The sequence below is a fragment of the Equus caballus genome, chromosome 6, assembly GCF_041296265.1.
Source record: "Equus caballus isolate H_3958 breed thoroughbred chromosome 6, TB-T2T, whole genome shotgun sequence".
NCBI lineage: Eukaryota > Metazoa > Chordata > Mammalia > Perissodactyla > Equidae > Equus > Equus caballus.
This window is the reverse complement of record NC_091689.1, coordinates 4288799-4312231: the sequence shown is the minus strand read 5'-3', so window position 1 is coordinate 4312231 and position 23433 is coordinate 4288799. Positions and strand designations below refer to the sequence as shown.

The following is a 23433-nucleotide window of genomic DNA, read 5'->3' as shown; positions in this document are numbered from 1 at the left end:
TTCAAGGAGCAAATGGATAAACAGTGGTATATCCACACAAGGGACTCTTACTCAATACTAAAAAGGAATGAACTATTGATACATAAAATAGTAGAATGAATATCAAGGGCATTTTGCTGGATAAAAAAGAGTGGATCTCAGATGGTCACACACTGTATGATTCAATTTATCTAACAATTGAATTGACAATTATAGTGATGGAGAACAGATCAGTGGTTGCCAAGGGTTAGGGCTGAGGGGACAGTGTGATCATTAAGGGGTAACATGAGGGAGTTGCTTTACAGTAACGGAACAGTCATATCCTGACTATGATGTCAGTTATGTTGGTTACTCTAATTTACACGTATGAAAACACTTCATAGAACTATACACACACAAAACTGCATGTAGAAACTTGTGAAATCTAAGGGTTCTGCTTGAGTTAATAATACTATACCAATGTCACACTCCTAGTTTTGATAATATACAATGGTCAGGTATTGTCATTGGGGGAATCTATGTGAAGAATACAGGAAAATATATCATTCTTCAACTTGTGAATATTAGACTAATCAAAACAAAAAGATATAAAAAAGTAATAGAGATCATCTAAAACTTACTGAGCGGAGAAGCACAGATAACCTAAAATCACACCAACAACCTATTTATAAGAATTTCTCCAATAATCCATTTGTAAGAATTGAGACAAGAAGTCAGATTCCATTTTCTTTTAGGAATGATCATAAGTACCTAGGTCAATGGAAGAAGCATTAGTTCTGTAAAAATATATATAGCTAAAATACAACTACAACACTGTATTTACATTTGCAAAGGGGTGATGTGAAAGGAATAAGGGGTTAGAGAGAGGGTGGATTATTTGTAAAATGGTTGCATTATTCTTCTCCCTATATGCACACTCTTGGGTAGTCTCACACACATACTGACCCTGGTTTTGACCATGTGACTTGTTTTTGTCAATGGGACAATAGCAAGTAGAGGCTTGAACAAGTTCTTGTTCCTTGAGGCTTGCTCTTTCTTGCTGCTGGACCTTTTTTGTTATCATGTGTAAAAGCTTAGGCAAGCCTGCTAGAACATGAGAGACCACAGGCAGTGTGACCCCAGCTGTCTCAGCTGTCCCAGCTGATGCTTCAGATGTCTGAGCAAGGTCATCTTAAATCACCCATCCCCAGGCAAGCCAGTCCAGAATAGAAGAACCACCCAGCCAACACCCAGGGAGTTGCCTGCTCTATGCCTGCACGTGGTAAGCTAAGCATGGCTAGACAAAAAGCATGACAGAATCACGCTGTCTGGTCTCACTTTATATTCATAACCTCAAGTCACAAGCGTAATCCTACTGCATTTCTTCCATCAATTAACATTCTGCCATATGAGATGAATATTTCATACCTTTAGCTTCTATCTTCAGATCTCTAACACTTTCCTTACTCCTTTTTCCTCTTAGCTGATGATGTGGATTTTTATTTCACTGAGCAAATAGAAGCAATCAGAAGAGAACATTCTAATTTTCCCATTACCAAATCCATCAGTATACGACTAAAAATGGAGGAGCAGCTAATGTACAGTCTCAGAGCATGTGTTTCTAAGAAGCTGCGGTTTGGGGGAAGGTGGAAGGAAGGAAAAGAGGTCTGGAAGTGACAGTGGTGAGCATGCAGGGAATGGAAGTCATTAATCCACATATTAATTAAACAAATGTTTGCTACTTTCCCAATATGTTCCAAGCTCTGTTTGGGTTCTGCGAACACATTAGTGAACAAACCTCCAGGTCCAGTGGTAGGTGGAATTTCTATAAGCATCTTCAAACAAATTTAACATTTGCTATTTTTTATATATGAATTAATATGTGATAGATATGTGCAAAACTCTAAAATAAATTTTATGTATGCACCTTAAAGACAGGGTGCACATGCTGAGTACTCACTATGAGTAGTAAATCTTTGGGGGAGGATTAAGGGGAGGGAGTTGCAGGCTCCATCAGAAAAGGAATTCGACCTCCTCAAGGGACAGCCAGTTTAAGCAAGAAGATGAAAGAATACATTGAAGAGACTGCGGATACAGAATATTTTGCTAATGACAGACATTGAATTCTAAAGCCTACAGTGGAAGGAATATCAGAGATGAGTAAGAAAACAAGTCTTATTGGTGGATATACGGACAATACCGAGAATATGATGACTGACTTTATTGTGGTGATTCAAATAAATAGCTGCTAGTCTGGTGGGATTAACACCAATGGCCTCTTAAGGGACGGTGAACCTCAGTCCCAATGTGAGTACTGGGTTCTTAGGTAGATTATAGTGGTAAGAATATGAACCTAGATCATAAGAGCCATTACATTCAGACAATGAAGAGCCAATTTATTGTGCAGATAACATTGAAAGCCTCAGTCTAAGGTGTCATAGTCTGCCTAGAAATGAGTAGGAGGAAATGAAAGCAAGGAGTAGAGGTGGCTGCACAGATAATTAACACATTTGTTAGTTAATGTTGTTTGTGTAAGAGATTTACAGTTCATATAAATATTAAGCTGAAGGCAATATCTTTGGGGTGAAGACAATTTATTATTAAAGTTTTGCATATACCTATGATATATTAATTCACATATGTAAAATAGTAAAGTAAAATTTATTCAGAAGACACTGAAAATATTCTCTAAAAAATGCATTTAATTTGCCACATGACAGCTACAGGAATAGACAAGGAAGTAAATCATACATCACGTCTAAAACTTAAAGCATCAGACATTTTTATAAATTTCTCAGAAATCTGGGCAAAGATAATCAAGGTAAAACCGTCAAATGTCTGCTTTCTTTTACAGTAGTTATGGCTATTATATAAAGAAAGGTTCTGTGTTTCTAGGCTAAATTGTTTCCCATTTTAAAATGCATTTTTAGATAATCACCATGAATTTCCGACCATAATTTTGAAATCTTAAATTTTTGCATAAGAAATTTTACCTGGACATGTATTCAGACAATAAGACATAAAATAACGATTATTAACTCATTTTAAATCTTCAAGATTAATTTTTAAATGCCTGCATTTCTTACCATAAGTAAGATAAAACAATTTTCGGGTCCCTCTGAATCTGTCTGTACATTTAGGAAATCACATAATTTAGGTATGCATTTTACTAGGCAAAGATAAAAAATTTAAACATAAGGGTGGGCTACAACAGATTTTAGTATAATTATTTCTAATTGCTATTATTGAATAACATTTTAGATCATTTCTTACTAATGTATATTATTCTAAAATCCATTGTATTCTTCCATACTTAAAACAAAAAACAAACTGACGTAATAACACAAAACGAAACTTAACCAAAACTGAACTCTCTTAATTGGGTGGTTTGGGTACCTACAGGCTCTTAAGAAAACCCAAATGCCAATGAAAAAAATTATCTTTGGAAAGATGAGAAGACAGCACCATTTTTAACGCCTATCTCATCGGTGGCTTATTATCCCTAAGGTTCTAGTTCTTTCAATAACAGAGAAGTAGGACACACTCACACTTTCAGAAAGCCAGTCACTCTCAGTGATAGTCAGTTTGCATGTCTAGAGGTAAAGAATTAATCTTTTGATCAATGGCCAAGTCAGAGAGCCCGTCTAACAATTTATAAGATGTGGGAAATTGGTGGCACCTTCTTCTATAACATACACTCCACTAGGGTGAGGGCTTTGTTCATCCAATTCAGTGCTGTGTCTTCAGCTCCAAGGATATGACTTGGTGCATAGTTGGTAAATATTGAATAAATGAATGATTAATCAATTTCTAAATAAGAAAACAATTTGTGGTAATTCTATGGTCAAATCTAGCAAATGATTCTAGAAACTATGGGCCAAAACAGAATGGATGACTTTTCTAGAAGGTGAAATCCTGCTAGAGGAATTGCTTCCTGTAGGACCCCTTGCAGGATGTGAGGCAACCAAAGGCCAGACCAGAGGGTCATCACTCCAGGTTCCTTTACTGAAGACAGTCTGGCTCATTGTCCACCCAGGACTCACAGTAACATGTTCTGCTTATTGATACATGTCAGAACTTGGCACAAATTCATGTCAGACAGTATAAAGTAACACTATGTCACATTTCCATGGAAATTTTATTCCCTTGCAGTTTATTTAAGAAAACAAATTCACCTCTGTTGCCTAAATAGGAAGTATTTCCCAACTAACAATATAGTTTTATATAAGAAGGTAGTTTAATTCCACCTAAAAGTGTATTGCTTGCTATTTTTATATCAGCCAGTTTACCTCTTTTATTTTGATTTGATGTACTTGGACATTCAATTCATTTCAACAACAATTGAATTAAATCTTAGAGTTTTCTTTAAACTATTACAGTAATTTCATAACAGAGTTTCAGGGGCATAATAATACTTAGTTTTTGCTGCCTTGAATACATGGTTTGAAACAAGTTGTATTTTAGAGTCCTAGATAAAGCATAAATAAATAAAACATAATTTTGATTAAATGATATTTAAAATATTTGAGACAGTCAAATATTTATGTCACTGTAAAATAACTTAGAGTTGATATTTAAACTCACTGCATTAATACTAATATATGCATATACATCAATAAGTGGGTATACACATGCATATATATCCATTATCAAGGTTTAGATATAAAAATACACGTGATTTTAGTTTTTACCTCATGCATACTATGTCTATATATCATTTTAACATATATTAATGAAGAAATGCATTGAACTCTTTTAGTTATTAGACTTGAGGAGGACTAAGACTCATCTATTGACCAGCATCTTTTTGACGGGGGCGGAGAAACGATGTTGCATCTTTTATATGTTAAAGTGCTTGCTTTGATTGGTGGTAATAGAGTAATGATATATCATGTTATAAAATAAATCTATTCACCCATTTTGGAATATCTTTAGTTTCATCAATACTCATCCAAATTACTACTAATATACAGTTTAGCTGGTTTGTGAGATAACAAACAGAAAGTGTACCTTATTTAGCGCAAGTTAGATACAAATTATACAATCCATTTATATGAAATAGTATTTGTTTTAAAAACGAATAAGGCTAAATTTTAAAATCTCAACGACGTCTAATTCTTTTATTGATGGATCCATGTATATTGATGTAAAAGAATGTTCAGATCAAATTTATTGCCGTGGACACTTGCTCACGGCATTCTTCATGCATACACAATAAGACATGCTGGCTATGAGAGAGCTTCTTGATTTTTTAAATCATGGTATAACTTGCTAAATGAATCGTGAATTTAGCTTTAATATATTTTTCTTCATAAAATGGATGTTTCTTGAATAGTGCTTATTAATTTTGCACTGTTTTGGGGAAAGATGACAGTACAAAAATAGCTGCTATTTTCTTTTTAAAATTTTTTTGTGCTTATCCATGTATTTATGTTGAATAATATTTAGATATCATTTACAGCCTATATTTCAAGGGGGAGCTACTCACTTGAATATAAATGAAAATCCAGGAAGATGTAATAATTGATTTACTATCCATGGAACAGAATAAATTGATCACAAGAGGTCAATTTAAGTATGTTACCATTTCTTTTAATGTAATGTAATTATGTTTCAACCACTGCTTTAGTAGTCCATTAACATATACCTTGGGTGCCTTTTCAAATATAAGAAGGCAAACCGGGGGGTCTTTACAACACAAGACAGGTATTAATGTACCGATAATTCATGCCCTTGAGTCTTAATACTTTTTCTTACATTATTATGCTTTAAAAGCATTAATATTGTTCAATATATCCTTCATCTCTGATATATTCAACTTTACAAACGAATCATAAAGAATATGAAATATATTATTAATGAAATATTTCATATTATAAAACTAATCTCCACCTTTGTAACACATTTGGTGCTATCTTATTATTACTGATTTTATAATAAAGAAATAAATTTCTCCCATTTGAGAGTCCACCTTGGTGCATTATTTGACTAAAAGAAATTAATAGTACATACCATTAAAAGGAGATAACTCACTATGAGAGAATCTTAATATTTCACATTTCCCTTTTCTCAATTTTAACTGTTCCCTTTATCTATAGTCTTCTGTTTCTCTCATCTCATCCAGCCCAGGGGTTATGATTAGGAAATGAATTATTAAATTAAGAAGGAAGCAATGCTAGTGGGCAGGAGGGAACACTCAATTCTCTTCAGTGGAAATCACCCGTTCGATGAACAATGAGAAGGCATTCCTCATTCTACAGCTTTTCTGGAATGCCAGTTGATGAATCTGGCTGGAAAAGTCTCTCATCAAGTTCATATTAGTCTCCTATTATAAAGAGAAGGAGCCTGTTGCTTTTTAGCTATCTCAATATGTAACAGGTGATTTGTTTTCTCTTTCTCTCACAACTCACAATACCTCAGCAATTCCTACTGGCTTTATCTTCCAAATCTATCTAGAATGCAAACAATTCTCACTATCTTCACTCTTCCCATCATAGCTCAAACCTTCACTGTCTTTTGCCTGGCTTGTTGAAATAGCTTCCCAGCTGGTCTTGCTGCTCTACCCTTGTCTCCCCACCCCTCCTCTACCACAGTCTAATCGCAACGCAGTAACCAGAATCACCTTATTAAAGTGTAAAACTGACTACATGACTCTTCTGCTCAAGACCCTCCAGTGGTTTCCCACCTCATTGAGAATAAAGGTCAAAGTCATTCAATGGTGTACAAGGCCCTGTGGTATCTGCTCACACTCATATAACTGCCTTACCTCTACCAGTCACTCATTTGCCCTCACTACTCCAGTCACACTGGCCTCGTCATTCCTTAGTCACATGAGTCCTGCTACCACCTCATAGGAGCTCACAACCAGAAGAGCCTGGAATGGTCTTCTCCTTTGATATCTTCGCAGCTTGTTGCCTCACCTATTTCAGATTTCCCAAATGTCAACTTTATAGTGAGACTTTCCCTGACCATCCTGTTCAATATTCCAAGGCCCACCATTCCTTTCCACCTTTCATAGTTTATTTTTCTCTGCCAAATTTAACACCCCAGATACTATACCAAATTAGTTATTATTTTTGTTTTATTTAACTTATTTTCTGCCTCTCAATAGAATGCCATTCACATGAGGACAGGAGTTTTTGTCTGCTTTGTTCGCTGCTACAGCTTAGTGACTAGAATTCTTCTTAAAGAACTTCTTACATACAATGGAGTAAGTGCTCAATGCTTATTTGATGGATCTAGAAATAAATTTTGAAAAAACAAACCTGTAAGGTCTACTGCATGAAAGGTACTATTTGTATTCCATCAGCTTGACCGCAATCAGCGAAAGTGATTTTCATCAGTAAATATAGTCAATGCTACTAAAAAATTGAGATTCTCAGTTTTTTAAATTGTTTAAATGAAATCATTATTATTGAATCAGCTTTCTGCTAACAGAGACACTAATATATTATAGTTGCAAATTTTCTTATAATTTACAGCTACTTTTACAAGCATTAACTTTAATGCAAACCAATTATTCGACTTACAGCTATTGCTACTGGCAAGTAAGATTTTATAGGTTCCAACAGTATGGCACAGATATTAAGAATGAGAATTGAGAAGGTGCAGGGGAAAAAAAGCAGAGGGAGTTGAATAGCCATTTATTATCACACCAAATCTCTATTACTACCTTATCCAAATAATGTTAGAACATTGCAGGGCTTGTCTTCGTTGCCTTATTAATATGTCATGAGGGGAAAACATACGTGAACAATATTCACGGAGTATCTATATTGGACTCGGTAGGCTAAAGTGCTGTAAAAAATAGACTGGAAATATAATGTCTCAAACAAAATAGAAGTTTGTTTCTCATTGCTGAACAGTCAAGAGACTGTTGCTAAATGGAGGTAGGGAATAGGACTGGCTTTCCTTCAAGAAGGCTGATGATCACGCTATCATTTTCAATAATTGGTTTCTAAGATTACTCTGGTCGTCACTGATATCCCATCCCACTACAAGAGAGATAGAACACAAAAATGGCACACACCACTTCAACTAATATTTTGTTATGGAGAATTTGGTGACATAACCATAGGGAGCTTGGGAAATACCATTTAGATAGTCACATGACCACCTAATATGGAAGGAGAGAGTAGATTCTGGTGAACAGCTAGCTGTCTCTGCCAGTTTGGCCTTTTGTCCAGAAAATATCCGTTCCATCCTTCCTCCCACATGTATTCACTGACTGCCCTCCCGAAAGGAGACAACATAAAGTACCACTCATTTACCATATGGATCTCTCAGTCCGTGATGTCTGCATCATGCACAACCTGCTCCACTCTATTCAGAGGTGTCTCCTGTTCTGGTGATCAACCAAATAAAAGACAAGTTTTCTGCCTTCCCCACCACCACAAACACAATGTGCAATGGTGAGGCAAGGCCAGAATAACTGCACTGTAAACTCCAATACAGAAAGTAGAAAAATGGGAAACAAGGAAACACACAACAGTCACTAGTCCAAATAGTGATAGAATCCTGGGCAGGCATCATGAGGAACTTCGCCATGGCACTGATTGGATCAGGCCTCTCTCCCTAAGAGGAGCTCCTTTGCCCATGGTTCTTTGAGGCCTCTGACCTTGTTCCATGGCAGGTTTTTTCTTGTCCATTATCCTCTATGACCACATCTGAAGGGGGTGCTGTGGTCTGTGCCTCCATTTTTAACTGTAAAACACTAGAAGTCCCCTTCCTTTGGATGTAGATTTTGGGCCCTGAGGACTATTTACATTTTGAAGAGTCAGGGAGTTATTAAGGACAGGCTCACAGTGTCCTTGTCAATACAATTCTCTCAAAAACTTATGAAGTTTCCAATATATTTGCTTCCAGTCAGTGCAATGCAGCAGTAATCACAAATTACTTTTCTAAACATAGTTCTTAAATCTGATTTATTTTTCTCATTTAACTTAATGTTGAGGGCATCTGAAACAATACATTTGAATATAAGGGCAGTAGATTTGTCTCCCACTATTTGGGGTCCAGAAGCTACTGAATTCTACAAGCCTCTCTATTTCTTTCCACCTTTGCTATAAACCACTCAAATTTTGCCTGTACAATATCTTGTCATCCCAAGGAGGGCAGCTACTCCTAGTAATGTTTTGGCTATTTCTAATGCTTTCCCCTCAAGCTACAAGCTAAGCAGGCACACGGTCTGCTTTCCAAATATCAGAGTGACTAAGTGGTATAGCCTCTCAGCCAAATACTCAGCTATCTTGGAAGAAAAGCAACTAGGAGTCGTTCAAAATACCCTCATATTATAAATTGCAGATGCATTGCATATTCTCTGATTGATTCAAAATTGCTGTGTTTTTAAATTACTTGTAATCTCATTGAAGGCGGTAATGAGGTCTTAGAATTTTTTGCCTGTAACACAGTCTAACACTGTTAAGTCATTTCTTAAATACTTATTGGTAATCTTGAGCTCTAAAGAAATACATGTTTTTATAGCTGACTGAGATCTTTTCTGATTTTCCTATCCCATTTTAATCACTTTATAGATTCATGTAGGATAAGACAGAACAATTAAATCATAGTTCTGATGTGGATAGGAGCAAGGAGAGCATTTCACTCATAGATACCTGTTGATTTTCTCTTTATCATTCATGCACCAAATTGCCATGTGCCAAGAATTCTCTGCTTAGGATGCAATTGTGTGTGTATGTGTGTGTGTGTGTTTCTATGTGTGTGTCTGTATGTATGTCAGTGTGCATGTGTGCCTTAAGATTGCTTCTTAATAAACATATTTGAAAATTAAGGTAGAAATCAATGATCACTAATTGAAACATATAAATTTTCACTTCATATAAATATCATTCAGAAGATCATCTAAGTACTACTGTCACTTATTCATAGAGACCTTGCAGAAAAAAAGGAAAGATAACAGATTGTAAGATCTAATGGATTGTAAAATATAGAAGATTGCGAACAGTTGGTTAACAATAAAATGAAATACTAAACTATACTAAAGAGCTTGAATATACTAAAGAGCTTTATAACAATTTATAAAACTCTGCTTAACCTAATAAAAAAGAAAAATCTGCTTTCACCTAAAAAAAGAAACCTTGTAAAGTGTCAGCACATCCAGAGTAAGAGTGCCACATATGCTGTTTAGAGATTCTTACTAGCTGTTAGTTAATGTGGCTCTTGATGTGGATTTTTTACATTAATTTTGATTCTCAGTCATCCAACTTTCTGGCGAGGAGCTAATTGCATGGTCTTGGCGGGTAACGCCCAATTGAGGAACAGTTGCAGGACGAGGGATATGACATCAACTAAAGGATATTCAAGCTGAGCCAGGGGCTCAAAGGGAAGAGCAGCCTGTCAAAGAGAAGAGTATACTCTAAACTCCTTCTCTGGTGAACAGTAAGTCTATCAACGTAAGGTTTTTGTTTTTTTTTTTGTTTAGAACTATATGGCATCAGGATAAGAGTATATGACCCAGCATACTCCACTTCTACCACTATCTTACCAAAGCAAATAACCTTTCCCCTTAAATCATTAAGCCAGATCCAATAACCTATGAAATTTTAAAGCAGAACGCTAGTTTAGACATATCTACAAAGTATTGATCTATGAGTAATCGTAAATTACAGCTCAGTGCTTTGGATATGACTCTGACAGATGTGTCAAGAGCCACAATAGAAACAATCAATTTCTCCCTTATTTGTCAATATTTGTCCACTATCTCAACTTCAAAACTGGCACAATTGTTTGTCTTTGCTGATGAAGGTGAGCTCTGGACATTGAGGGAAAATGTGAGATGCAAATACTTTTGGTATAAGTCAGAGCAATTTTGATCTGCTGTACCACCATCTACTGGGCATCAACTGGAAGACAGTATTTAGATATCAAGAGCAGGGAGAAAAGTCAAAGCGTTTGAAATTATTCTAAGTAGGGCTGAGTTTACTGGGAATCAGTTTTTTAACTACAGTTTAGTTTAAACATTCTGAATTATTAAGACATTTGAAGATACATTAAATTTTAGAGGGGGCTGTGACCAATAGAAGATTGTGCTCTTCTCTTAGGATGCTCATCTAACCCAAAGGTGATAAAAATTAAGATTAGATACTGGTGTTAAATTTTTAGTTATTTAAGATGAACAAGTCCTACAGATCTACTGTATAATATACAGTATCTATAGTTAACAACACTGTATTCTATACTTAAAAATTTTCTAAGAGGCTAGATCTTATATTAAGTGTTCTTATCACAAATAATAATAATAAATAACAAGGGTAGGGGGGAACTTTTGGAGGTGATGGATATGTTTATGTAATAGAATGGTAATGGTTTAATGGGTGTATACTTATCCTCAAACTCATCAAGTTATATACATTAAATATGTATAGTTTTTTGTATGTCAATCATACTTCAATAGAGTGATTTTTGAAAATTCCAGTAAGTTATTATAATAAATATTTATGAAGTCAGGCTGCATAATACAGACACATAAGAAAATTAAGAATTACAGGGGGCCAGCCAGGTTGCACAGTGATTAGGTTCACGTGCTGTGCTTTGGTGGCCTGGGGTTCTTGGGTTCAGATCCTGGGGCGTGGACCTGCACGCCGTTCATCAGGCCATGCTGAGGTGGTGTCCCACATACAAAAATAGGGGAAGACTGGCAAGGATTTTAGCTCAGTGACAACCTTCCTCAAACAGAAAGAGGAAGACTGGCAACAGATGTTAGCTCAGGGACAATCTTCCTCACCAAAAAAAAAAGGAAAAATAATTAAGAAATACATATGATTGATTATTCCAGAAAAACAAATGGTGCCCACTCAAGAATTAAAACGTATCTTAAATTGTACTATTCTGGATACAAACTGGTTTAAAATGTATTATTCAGAGCCATGTTTTCTCATACAGAGTACGTTAAACATTATTTAGCTGTATCTTCATAACTCAGGTGGATTATGGTATTTACCCACTAATGCCCTGTATCTGTCGAGGTCCAGTCAGGAGACAGAACCTATCATTTTAACAGTAACAATTCATTATACTATGGGATTGTTAGCTATGCATAAAGTTAACCAGATGACTAAACAGGGAAAAAGAGAACTTGAAAGTATCATGGAGAAAGCCACTGCAGGAAAGAGCTACCACCCATAGGACTGAGGGAACAAAGGGAATAAGGTGGAATTATTGAAACTTAGAACCTTTAAGAGGGGTGGCTGCAGAACTGAAACTCAGCCCGTGAGGAGGGAGCACTTGTCTGCTGGTATTGGTGTTCCTCAGCTTGGAAAAATGGCCAAGCAGAGCTGGGAACACGCACCGCTGAGAAAGGGGCACCTGTTTGTCCAGCTAATGTCTTTGATGATGGCATGATGCAGCTGTTTCTGTAAGTGTTGGAGAAACTGCCAACTGGAGTCAGCTGCTGTGATGAGAACAAACTGCTGTAGCTGAGGTGAAGTGTTCTAGGGTGAGGCTCGTAGAAATGCAAGTCCAGAAGAAGCCCATGGAAGGAGACAGGAAGAAGCTAGTCCCTTCTTCCTCCTGCAGCCTTGCAGTCACCTACAAGCACACCCTATTGCCAAAGCCTAACAGAGAGCCAGCTGGCAATGCAGAAAATGTGGTTTGCAAAGTTCCAGCTGTAGCATCACAAAAACAGTTATAGAATGGTGAGTTTAGTGCTGAGAGAAAACAGCATAATAAGTGGCACCTGCCTTAGGAGATAATCAACTTATGCATGGGAAGGAGCACACCCTCTCAGTGAAGCCTCCCAGAAAACCTGACATTTTGCAAGCGCCTTATTTGCCTTCTCTTCTAAATATATTACTCACGATTTAGGGAAGAATGGAGAAAGTCTGTTTAAGCTACTTGTTTTACACATGACCCCAAAGCAATAGTGTCCAACCTTAAAGTGAGTCCATCTTTCTCTTACAAAATAAATTACAGTGGCTAGGGACAAGTGTTTATCTAAGTCTTTAGGAGCCAATATCAATCATATGTGGAAGCTGGGCATTGTTTCAATGATTAAAGTGATCAGAAGTCTGAATGATACTTTGTAATTTCTTAGCAGCTGAAGCAATCAGGATAGTTGATAGCTCTCTGCATCCTATCTGTATACCTAACAGGATGTGATATTCATCCAAAAGTACACGGATGACAGGTATTTTTACACTATAAACATAATAGATTTGTCTGTCTTAAGATCAAAACAAAAACTTCTACATCCACATGATATTGTTTATGACTTTGCATACAGTAAATTTCATTAGTTCTTACAATTTGTAAATTGCCAAGAAGCATTTAATTGAGGAAAATATTATATCAAAATTAAGCATAAAGCAAGTAATTATTTCTGTCATATTCATGTCTATTAAATTGTTAGTTTGATAACATAGAGAGATAGCAATCCTGTGGAAGGGAGAACTGAAAACCTAACTCTGTAAAATAAGAATTTTTTCTATCCTTAAAACAAACAGTTTTCCAATGAAGCAATTCTAATCTTATTACATAGGCTTGATCTTGAGACCTACATTTACAAAGGCCTCATTATATCAACAAAGATTAATGGAGTTAAAAATGGATTTCACAGAGATTATTTAAGTAGCTCTCTGCGATTTTACCAACTGACAGTTTGGGGTATTTTTTAATATTTCCCAGTGGTAGCATCGAGGAGAAAAAAATTACCCATGTATATTTGTCAACATAGAGGGTTAATAATATTTAAAGTACTTCTTACCTATTGACATCCCAGATTTTACTAGTTGTATCCAGTGAGGAAGAAGCCACAAAATCACCACAGGAGTGCCACGTGCAGGACCACACTGCATGGTTGTGTCCTTCCAAGGTCAAAATGCAGTTGCCGTTAGAGAGGTCCCATAATTTAACTGTAGTGTCACCACTTGAAGTAGCCAACTTGTTGCCACTATTTGCAAGGACATAAAAAGGTAATTTGTTAAAAAATCAATTATAATTAATTTCTTTTTATGAATGGTATATTCTGTGAATAATTTGTGTGTGTGTATCTGAGTTATTTTTACTTTTGTTTATTTATTTATTTTTTATTTTTGGTGAGGAAGATTTTTTCTGAGCTAAGATCTGCTGCCAATCTTCCTCTATTTTGTATGTGGGTCACTGCCACAACACGGCTTGACAAGTGGTGTAGGTCCATGCCTGGGATCCAAACCCATAAACCCCAGGCCACCGAAGTAGAGCGTGCTGGAGTTGACCACTACGCCACAGGGCCAGCCCTGAGTTATTTTTACTTTTAATGGCATATCTAAATGCCTGAATGTCATTATCTTATTTGAGTCTACACAATTAGATACTTACTTGTATTGTTTAATAATTCAAGTTGAGGAGACAACCTGCCATTGCACTCTTTCTAGATTAATTCTTCCATATTCTTCTAGGTCAATTCACTAAATCATAAATTTTTTTAGCATGTGTTGTGTTGGAGCTGTGTATTAGGCTCTGTGGATGACATAGCCCCAGAATGATGAAAATTTAGATGCAGGATAAGACAATTTTGAAAACATAATACAATAAAAAATGTGGGTCAGCATTCTTCTGGTTGGATTAATTAAAAGCTCCAGGAATGCAGTTTGGATGATGGGGGAGGAAGTGTGTCAGGAACAAGGGGGCTTTTGAGCTAGATCACAAGAGGTGAAAGATCTTGAAGGGCTGGGTGGTTGGGGATGAGTCATTGGATTTTCCAGTTGGGTCATTAGTAGACATTAAAAAAAGCAGTGGCTTTCAAGTGATGGACACAAAAGCTAGTTTAAGAAATGAGTGGGTGTCAATGACATGAGCAGAAACATCTAGGTTTTTTTGGTAAAACATTAACTTCAGGAAAATTTCAATTCCATTATCTTGTCCACATCCTTCTGCATTGCATGCTCCTTCTACATGTTCTTACTAACTTTTCTCTCATTGAATATAATGAACTGGTTATTTCCCTGTGTTTTTGATGGAGAACTGTGTTTCCTCTCTCTGATTCTACAGCATTAAGCATTATGATTGAACAACTGAAGTGCTCATTAAATGTTTCCAGGTTGAATAAATACATGAATGAATGAATGAAGTTATGCTATAAATGATGAAGAAATGGCATGCAGTATTTCTAAGAGAGGGAATGGCAGGGTCAAGACCATTGTTTTGCTTGTTTGCTTTTTTTGCTTGTTTTTATGTTGAGAAAATTAAATTTTTATGTGCAGAGGAGAAACAACCACTGGAGAGGAATAGCATAAAGGTGCTGCAGGAAAGGTGGATTATAGAGTGAAGAAGTTCTCAAGGCGTAATTTACACAGAATTCAAAATATATTACAATGTACACCTGAAAGCTATATAATGTTATAAACCAACGTTACTACAATAAAATAAGTTAAAAAATTAAATAAATAAATAAAGTTACCAAACACATAAGGGAAAACAAAACATGACTGCCAGTGAGGTGATGAAATTAACAAAGACTTATACTCTGAAGGGCTCTAGTTGTGATAATTATAATGCATATAATTATAACTGTGAATGAAATGTATAAAGAAAAAGATAAAATACAAACTATCAAGCAAGAAAAGATTAAAATAAATCAGCAGATCTGAAACAAAATAGAGCATTTAGAAACTTTAAAAATCCAATTATTGAAATAAAGAAATCAGAGGATGAGTTAAATAGCAGATTAGACACAGCAAAAGACAGAGCCAGTGAACTGGAAGATAAATCTGAAAAAAAAAAAATTACCACTCCTAGAGTATAGATAGACTAGCAAATGCAAACAGTATATGTCTCAGTTGGCTTGGGCTGTTACGTGAAAATACTATAGACTTGGTGTCATAAACTACAGAAATTTCTTTTTCCCAGTTCTAGAGTCTAGAAAGTCCAAGATCAAGATGTTAGCCAATTTGATTACTGGTAAGGGCTCTTGCAGATAGCTGTCTTCTTGCTCTGTCCTCACCTGGCAGAGAGAGAGGAAGCTCTGATGTCTCTTCCTTTTCTTGTAAGGGCGTTAATCTCATCATGAGGCTCTATTCTTATGACCTCCAATAAATCTAATTATCTCCCAAAGGTCCGACCTCCTTATACCATCACATTGGGCCTTATAGCTTCAACATATGAATTTAGGGGGACACAGGCGTTCAGTCCATAACAGTATATAAGTTAAGAAATAGGGATGATAGAATAAAAAAATATATTTTTTCAATCAAAATCTCAGAAGAGAATAGTATAAAAAGATACATGCAACATTCAATGAGTTAAAGCTTGATAATTTACAGAAACTAGAAAATTTAAGACTTAGAACCACAGCTTCAGGAAGAAAAATATACACCAAGCAAAACAAATAGTGCACACAAAAAGAAATCTTCACTTAAATAAATTTCCGTCAACTGCAGAGCACCATAGGCAACAACGACAGTTAGAAGAATAATAAGAAGAAGACAAAGATGGAAAAGTATTTTTATTTATTTAGAACTTAATATGTGCTAGAAACTCGACTAAGCACATTACCTATATTTGATACTCACAGCCATGCTGCAGAATGGGCACCATTATTATCTTCAAAACCCTTGAACAACATCACAGAGCTGGCAAGTGGCAGATCTGGAATTTCTTCAAAGAGCTAAGAGAAAATAATCTTACTCTAAAATCAACAAAATCTCTCTCAAAACACAGGCAAATATATCTTCAGCTAAACAAAGCAGCCCTCCCCTACAGAAACTACTAAGAATGCGTTTCAAGGGGAAAAACAAAAAGATCCTAGAAGGAAGATCTAAAATGAAGGAATGGTGAACAAAGAATTTGGTAAACATGTCGGTATATCCAAATATTTACACGCATAAATAGTGCTTGAAAAAATGAAAATTAAGAAAAGGACAACAAAAATATTGACAATAATGTTCCTGTGTTGTTCAGAAGGGAAGGTAATATGCAGATAAATTTTAGACTTTATTAAGCCTGCATAGTAAAATGTTAAGGGTAGCCACTATAAGAACAGGAATACAGTATATAACTTCTAGACCAATACAAGAAAAAAGAAATAGGTAAGAATAGCTAACAATTATAAACCTCTATCCAAAATACAGCAAGAAATGGAAAGGCACTAGGATAAGTTGTACAAATAGAAAAAAAAATTGAAAAATGTAGAAATTCAAGCAAAAAAACAATAAATGCAAATGGACTAAACTGGAAGTTAAAAAACAGTATTTTTCAGCTTGGCTAAAAAGGAACAAATTCTGCTATATGTTGTTTACACGAGGCATGCTAAACTCCTATGGACTTAAAAAGGTTGATAGTGAAAAAAAAAAAAAAAGGATGAAGAAAAGACACCCAGGCAAAAGGAAATGAAAATAAAGATGAAGTGGATACACAGTCATCCCTCAGTATCCACAAAGGATTGGTTCCAAGACCTGCACCAGACACCCAAATCTAAGGACGCTCAAGTCCCTTATATAAAATGGTGTAGTATTTACATAGAATTTACACACATCCTCCTGTATACTTTAAATCATCTCTAGATTACTTACAATACCTAATACAATGTAAATGATATGTAAATAGTTGTTATACTCTCTTGTTAAGGGAATAACGAAAAGAAAAAATAGTCTGTTCGCGTTCAGTACAGACGCAACCATTGTAGGTCTTTCCAACCGTGGCTGGTTGAATTGGTGGATGCCGAACCCACTGATACCAAGGGCTGATTGTGTTAACATCAGACAAAAAAGACCTTAGGGCAAATGTGTTATTAGGGAGAGAGAGAGTCTCTACATAAAGACAAAATGTTTCATTCCTAGGAAGGTTTAAAAACTAAATTATAGAAAAATACTAAATGCATCTTAACTAATAAAAAGTAACAGTGTTAGAACCATAGAAACAAAAATAACCAACTGTGGTCAAAGTGAAAGAATTACACACCTCTCAATTTCTTTTTCTAATTCAAAATACAAATAAAGATATGGAATATTTAAGGAATAAAAATTAAAAATCTTAATGGCCATATATAAAATCCTTCACCAAATAATTAGGGACTACACATTCTTCTCAAGCACATTTATAAAAAGAGACAATAAGGTAAGCCACAAAGCACATCTTAAGAAATTTAACATAATTATCTTATTTTCTCATCATATTTTCTCATCATAATTCAACTGTCACAAATGAATAACAAAATTATACATTTTTAAAACCTATATATGTGAATTTTAAAACAGTTTAAATAATTTGCATATCAAAGAAGAAATAATAGTGGATGTTTGATAATAATTAAAACAGTAAAAACACAGCATGTCAAAACTGTGACGTGAAATCAAAATAGTATTTTGAAGACATCAATTTTTTTAACTTCTTACAATGAAAAGAAGACAGTCTCAAAATCATTCTGCTAAGCATGAGACTTTAAGTTTACAAAAAATATGCTATAAAATAATACAATGGAAGATCAATAAAGACCAAAGCATTTCTTTGTAAAAACCAATAAAATAAATCTTTGCTAAGGCTGAAAAAAAAAGAAAAGAAAAAGGCCTCTCAAGATGACAAATCTATTAAGCCCAATAGTAAAGAGATTTTACAAAAGTATAAGGTAGTATCATTCTTTTTGTTATTTTTTTTGTTTTGGGAATTATATGTATTTTTCATAAAAAGATATTTATATTAACATGAGTTTTTTTGCAACTTACGAACAGTCCAAAAGTAAATCATATCAAATTTGTTTGGGTCAAGTCAATTTATACTTTGCAAACAATAAGCATAAGTATCAATTATCTTTAGAAATACTTTACATTTCCTATAATTTCTTTATTCCATATTTTGCATGTTCTTTATGCAAATTAAGGACATTTTTCAGACTTTAGCATATTACTGAAGAAATATTACAGTTTGTTACTGTTGAAAATGACTTTAGTTTTGGGAATTAAATATATTGCAGTTCCCAAATTGACACTACTTATTTGTTTTTGTTTGTTTGTTTTTTTGCTGAAGAAGATTCACCCTGAGCTAATATCTGTGCCAATCTTCTTCTATTTTGTATGTAGGTCACCACCACAGCATGGCTGCTGGCAAGTGGTATAGCTGTGCTCCTGGGAACCAAACCTGGGCCCCTGAAGCAGAATGCATTGAACTTAACCACTAGGCCACGGGGCCGGCCCCACTAATTACTTCTTTTTAAAGTAAGGTGCTAAACTGTGCCGTGAGAGAGGGGTAGAGAAGAAAGATTCAATGCCTCTCCTGTCACACAGCAGGAAGTGGAAAGTGTAGAAGCAAGGAGACGTGGCTGGCTTCTCATTCTGGCTCTGCTAGACGACCCATAGGACCTTGGACGGGCCATTTAACACTTACGTTTAACATCTCTGAAATTTTCTGTCTTTATTTGGAAATATGGATGACACATTCTGCTCAGTCTAACTTAAAGCATTGTTTTGAAGATCAAATAAGAGAATTCCTACAAGAGCACATTTTTAATTCTGGGTACTATTCAAACCTGAGATTATTTTTTAAAAAGATTCTCTTGTCATCTCTAGTTCAGTTTTTATTTGGAATTGCTTAGCCACATTTCCATAAAACGTAGAATGGAATCCAATTATGACCATTATATTATAGTCTCATCTACTTGTGTCTATCTATTCAATGAGACTATTTGAATTTGTAAAAGGACTATCAGTCACAACGTTCTCAGTTACCATGGAATATGTATGTATTATTTTACGTAGCAGAATGGTATCTAAACAAAATCTAATTAAATGAAAATATTTTGTTGCACTGTCTTTGTATCCATATAAGAAATAGTTTTGATTTCACTGAGCTCATAAAATGATTATACTAGAAAAGCTTACATTTAGAATTTAGATTACTTGAAAAATATTGACATGTTTATAATACTTTTAGTGTGCCCGGTTTGTGAGAGTCCCCCAAACATTTGAAGTTAAAAGTTGAGACAAAAGGGCTGAGAATGCTTTCATGCAAGTTACTCTAAACCCTTAGCCTTTGATACAGAGCTGCTGGCTGCATTAGGGCTGGTGGGGAGAGCACCGTGACAGAGCAGAGTAAGGTGAGCGTAAGCCCACGCGGGGAATGGTTCGGGTGGGTTTTCTGAAGTAAACGGTGCCCATGTTCAGGTGTCCTTGCCTTCATTCACAAACCATACATCCTTTTTTTGTGTAGAAAACTGGAACTAACCAGGAACCACAAACAAAGTAAACTGAGAAGGCAGCACTACACGCAAATATTACAGACCGTGGCAAAAGCAGAGAGCAGCTTTGAGAGTTCAGGAAAGAAGAGCTGCTGCCCAAATAGCTCAGAGAAGTTCAGAGAGTGTGTGATTACAGAACAAGACTGAATTCAAAGAGGAAATAAAGTAGAGAAACACAGAAAATTGAAATAAATTTTAATTATGGTCAGCAAAGCCCTAGGAATATTTGCAATAAGTTACCATTGTTTCTTGCACAAGGCCTCTAGAAGTCTCCTTTAAATTCAGTGAAAACCAGGGCGGAGAAGAGTGCAAAAGGGGAACATGCAGCACAGCCCAGAGGAGGGCAACCTCCACACTGTGGCCTTCCCTGCCTGCCTGGAAAACCACTGCCCTTCCGTGGATGAGGGTATTGCTTGGGCCCCAGGGTCACCTCTGTCAGTCGCTTGAGAAGCTTCAGTTGGATCTGCGGCTCAGCTTTTCATCTTTCACACAGGAATGGCAAGAAGCTGGCAAGTGGACCAGACTTGACCTTCAAATGTGCTTGATTTTGGCCCACATGGTATTTTATTTCTGGCTTCTTTTTTAACTGGAGCATCTCAGAAATGAAGTGACATGAACAAAATCATCTGGGGCTGAGCAGCACGTTCCCCTTTTACAGGACACGGACTTTCCACAGCCACACAGTTCCCACCATTGCCGCTGTTTCACACCTTACACACCTCTCTCATTCACACTACGTGCTGGTCGGGGATTTTCAACCACTGATCTACCATCAACTTTGTAGACATAGAGACTAGGAAACACTCATTGGGTTGAACTCTATATAATAATGTTTAAATTTCCTTCTAGATGGCATCCAAGGAAGCCTGATGATGAGGATGAAGAACGTTTTGTACCAAGACCTGTGGTGTAGAAAATCGTAAGGTGCAGGTACAGTGGAGAGTAGAAATGACAGAGAAATAAGTGACCAATACTTCCTTATCATTGCACTTATTAAGCTACTCAAACTATATGAGCAAAAGGAGTACATCTGTTTTGCTTATCATTGACTCCCCTGGGCCAGGCATACAGTATTCATAGGATGTGCTATTTATTGAGTGAATGTATGAATGATATATGTAATAAAGGAGGAGAGACTCCAATTGGAATAGATCTGTGCTAATAGATTGGCATAGCCTTCATAGGTTAGGTTTGAATATATATGAAAAAGTTTATGTATAACAAGACATCTTGGTACAGAGGAAAGAAAAATAACTATAAAACTACTAACATGTCAATAGTTCTTTTTATTCTGTTTTACCCTTTGCCTTTATGTTATTTTTTAGGTTGCAGATGCAGAAGAATAGAAATTGGTAGATTATTTCATGAAACTTTATGTGGAGATCATGAATAATGGTGTTGTCCTGGAAATAAGGTAGAGATGTCCCCAGAATGCAAACTTTCAAGTATTGATTTAAATCTTTTGGATTATTTTATTATTTAGTTATTAATTATTTTATTATTTAGTTAATGATTATTTTATTATTAAGCTTTCTTATTGCATCCAGCATAATTTTGAGTATCTCTAGTATGTGTGTATGTGACACATTAAAATTGGATATTCTTGAAAAACAATCTTGGGTAATTACAATATTTTGATATATACTGATAGTTACAAAAATGTTGTTCTCAACCTTTTTTATTGTTTCTATGCATACCTTAGGCTTTTTTTTCAGGATATTAAATCTAAATTTTTTCAGCTATCTCAAGACCTCTACATTTGAAGATTTCTTTTGATCCAATATTCTAGACAGAGCACAAAGTTCAGGGTACAGGCCCTTAGAAGGACATGACTGCTCAAGGGACTGAAATGCCAGTGTGGGAGGGGGGCAGGAGATAGAATGGGAGGGGGGTGCAGGTGTAAAAGTGGAGACCTAAGAAGTAGGAAGGGCCAGACCACTCAGAGCCTTATTAGCCCTGGTGAGGTATTTGGAATTTAGCCTAAGTGCTGAAAGGTTTCAAGACACAAGAGATTCATTCATTCATTTCACAGTTGGTTACAATGCTTCAGACACTGTACTAGACAACTCGAACCAGCATCCCCCCGTGTTTCTCAAACACACCAACCATGCTCCCCTCAGGACATCTGCACACACTTCCTCTGGCACTAGGATGCCGTTCCTGCGGTTATTCCTGTGGCTTACTCCATGACTTCAGTTACGACCTTTTCCTCAACTTCACCTTCTCATGGAGGGCATCTCTGATAATTCCACTTAAAATATTGCATCCCCTCAGCTTTTTGCCTTTCTTTGTTTCCTTTCACTGTATTACTTATCACCATCTATTAAACTATAAGTCCCTTTTTTTATTCATCATCTGTCTCCTTGACAATAGAATGTAACATACATGAGGGCAGGAATTTTTTACTCACTGCTCTATCCCCAATGCCTAGCATTGTACTTAGCACACGGGGACTCTCAATGAATAGCTGTTGAATCAATGAATCAATGAATGAAACACAATCATGAATATGACATAGCCCGTAAATTGCTGTTTCTAGCGGATAATTCAAACACTACTTCTTCAGGGTTTATAAATACAAAAAAAAGTGTAAGCAAATGGATCCTATGTCCCATTTTACCACTGGACATCTTATTTAGATATTTCTTTTCTTAAAGAAGCTTTATTTCATGACATAAATTATTTCCTTCTGAATTCTGCCTGAGTTATAATACAAATAAAAGTTCAGGCTGTGTTGGAGGATATTATCATATAACCTCAGGAAAATAACATATCCCCCATCTACCTCATATCTTTTCTGGAAAGATGCAGAACATAAAAAATTCATTGAGTAAATAATTAGCTCCCATAAACTAAGTTGCAGAAATAATGCATCTTCTATTCCTAGTGAAAAGTCAAGGTTATTGAATCTTTGGACCATCACAATAGGGGACATAGCAGAGTCGTGTTAGGGTACCAAATTCCAAGCCTGAGGTCTGAATTACACCAGCAGTCTCCTAGCGGGTCTTCCTGCTTCTCACCTTAACCCTCTACAATCTATTTTCAGCACAGAAGCTTTAAACATCCTGTTCATGTTGCGCCTCTGCTAAAAACTCTCTGATGGTTTCTCCTCTCCCAGAGTAAGAGGACCTAAAATCTTAACTGTGAAACAAGGCCCTACACGATCCACCCACCACCATCTAGTTACCACTCTGACTTTCTCCTTCTACTCTGCTTCTCTCTCTCTGCTCTAACTACACAAGGCCTTTGGACTTGCTCTTCTTTCTTCCTGGAATGTTCTTTCCCAGAAAACCAATGACTAGTTCCCTCTCCTT

At 35.9% G+C, this 23433-nt stretch overlaps 1 protein-coding gene across 7 annotated transcripts in view; it reads right to left on the bottom strand.

The window, feature by feature from the left end:
* SPAG16 (sperm associated antigen 16) overlaps window positions 1–23433 on the bottom strand; it is a 1027170-nt gene that overhangs the window by 411240 nt on the left and 592497 nt on the right. For all 7 annotated transcript variants that reach the window (XM_070269235.1, XM_070269234.1, XM_070269236.1 and 4 more), the window contains one exon: window positions 13679–13864. In XM_070269235.1, coding sequence (XP_070125336.1) covers window positions 13679–13864 — 186 coding nt within the window. The remainder of the gene's footprint in view (window positions 1–13678; window positions 13865–23433) is intronic.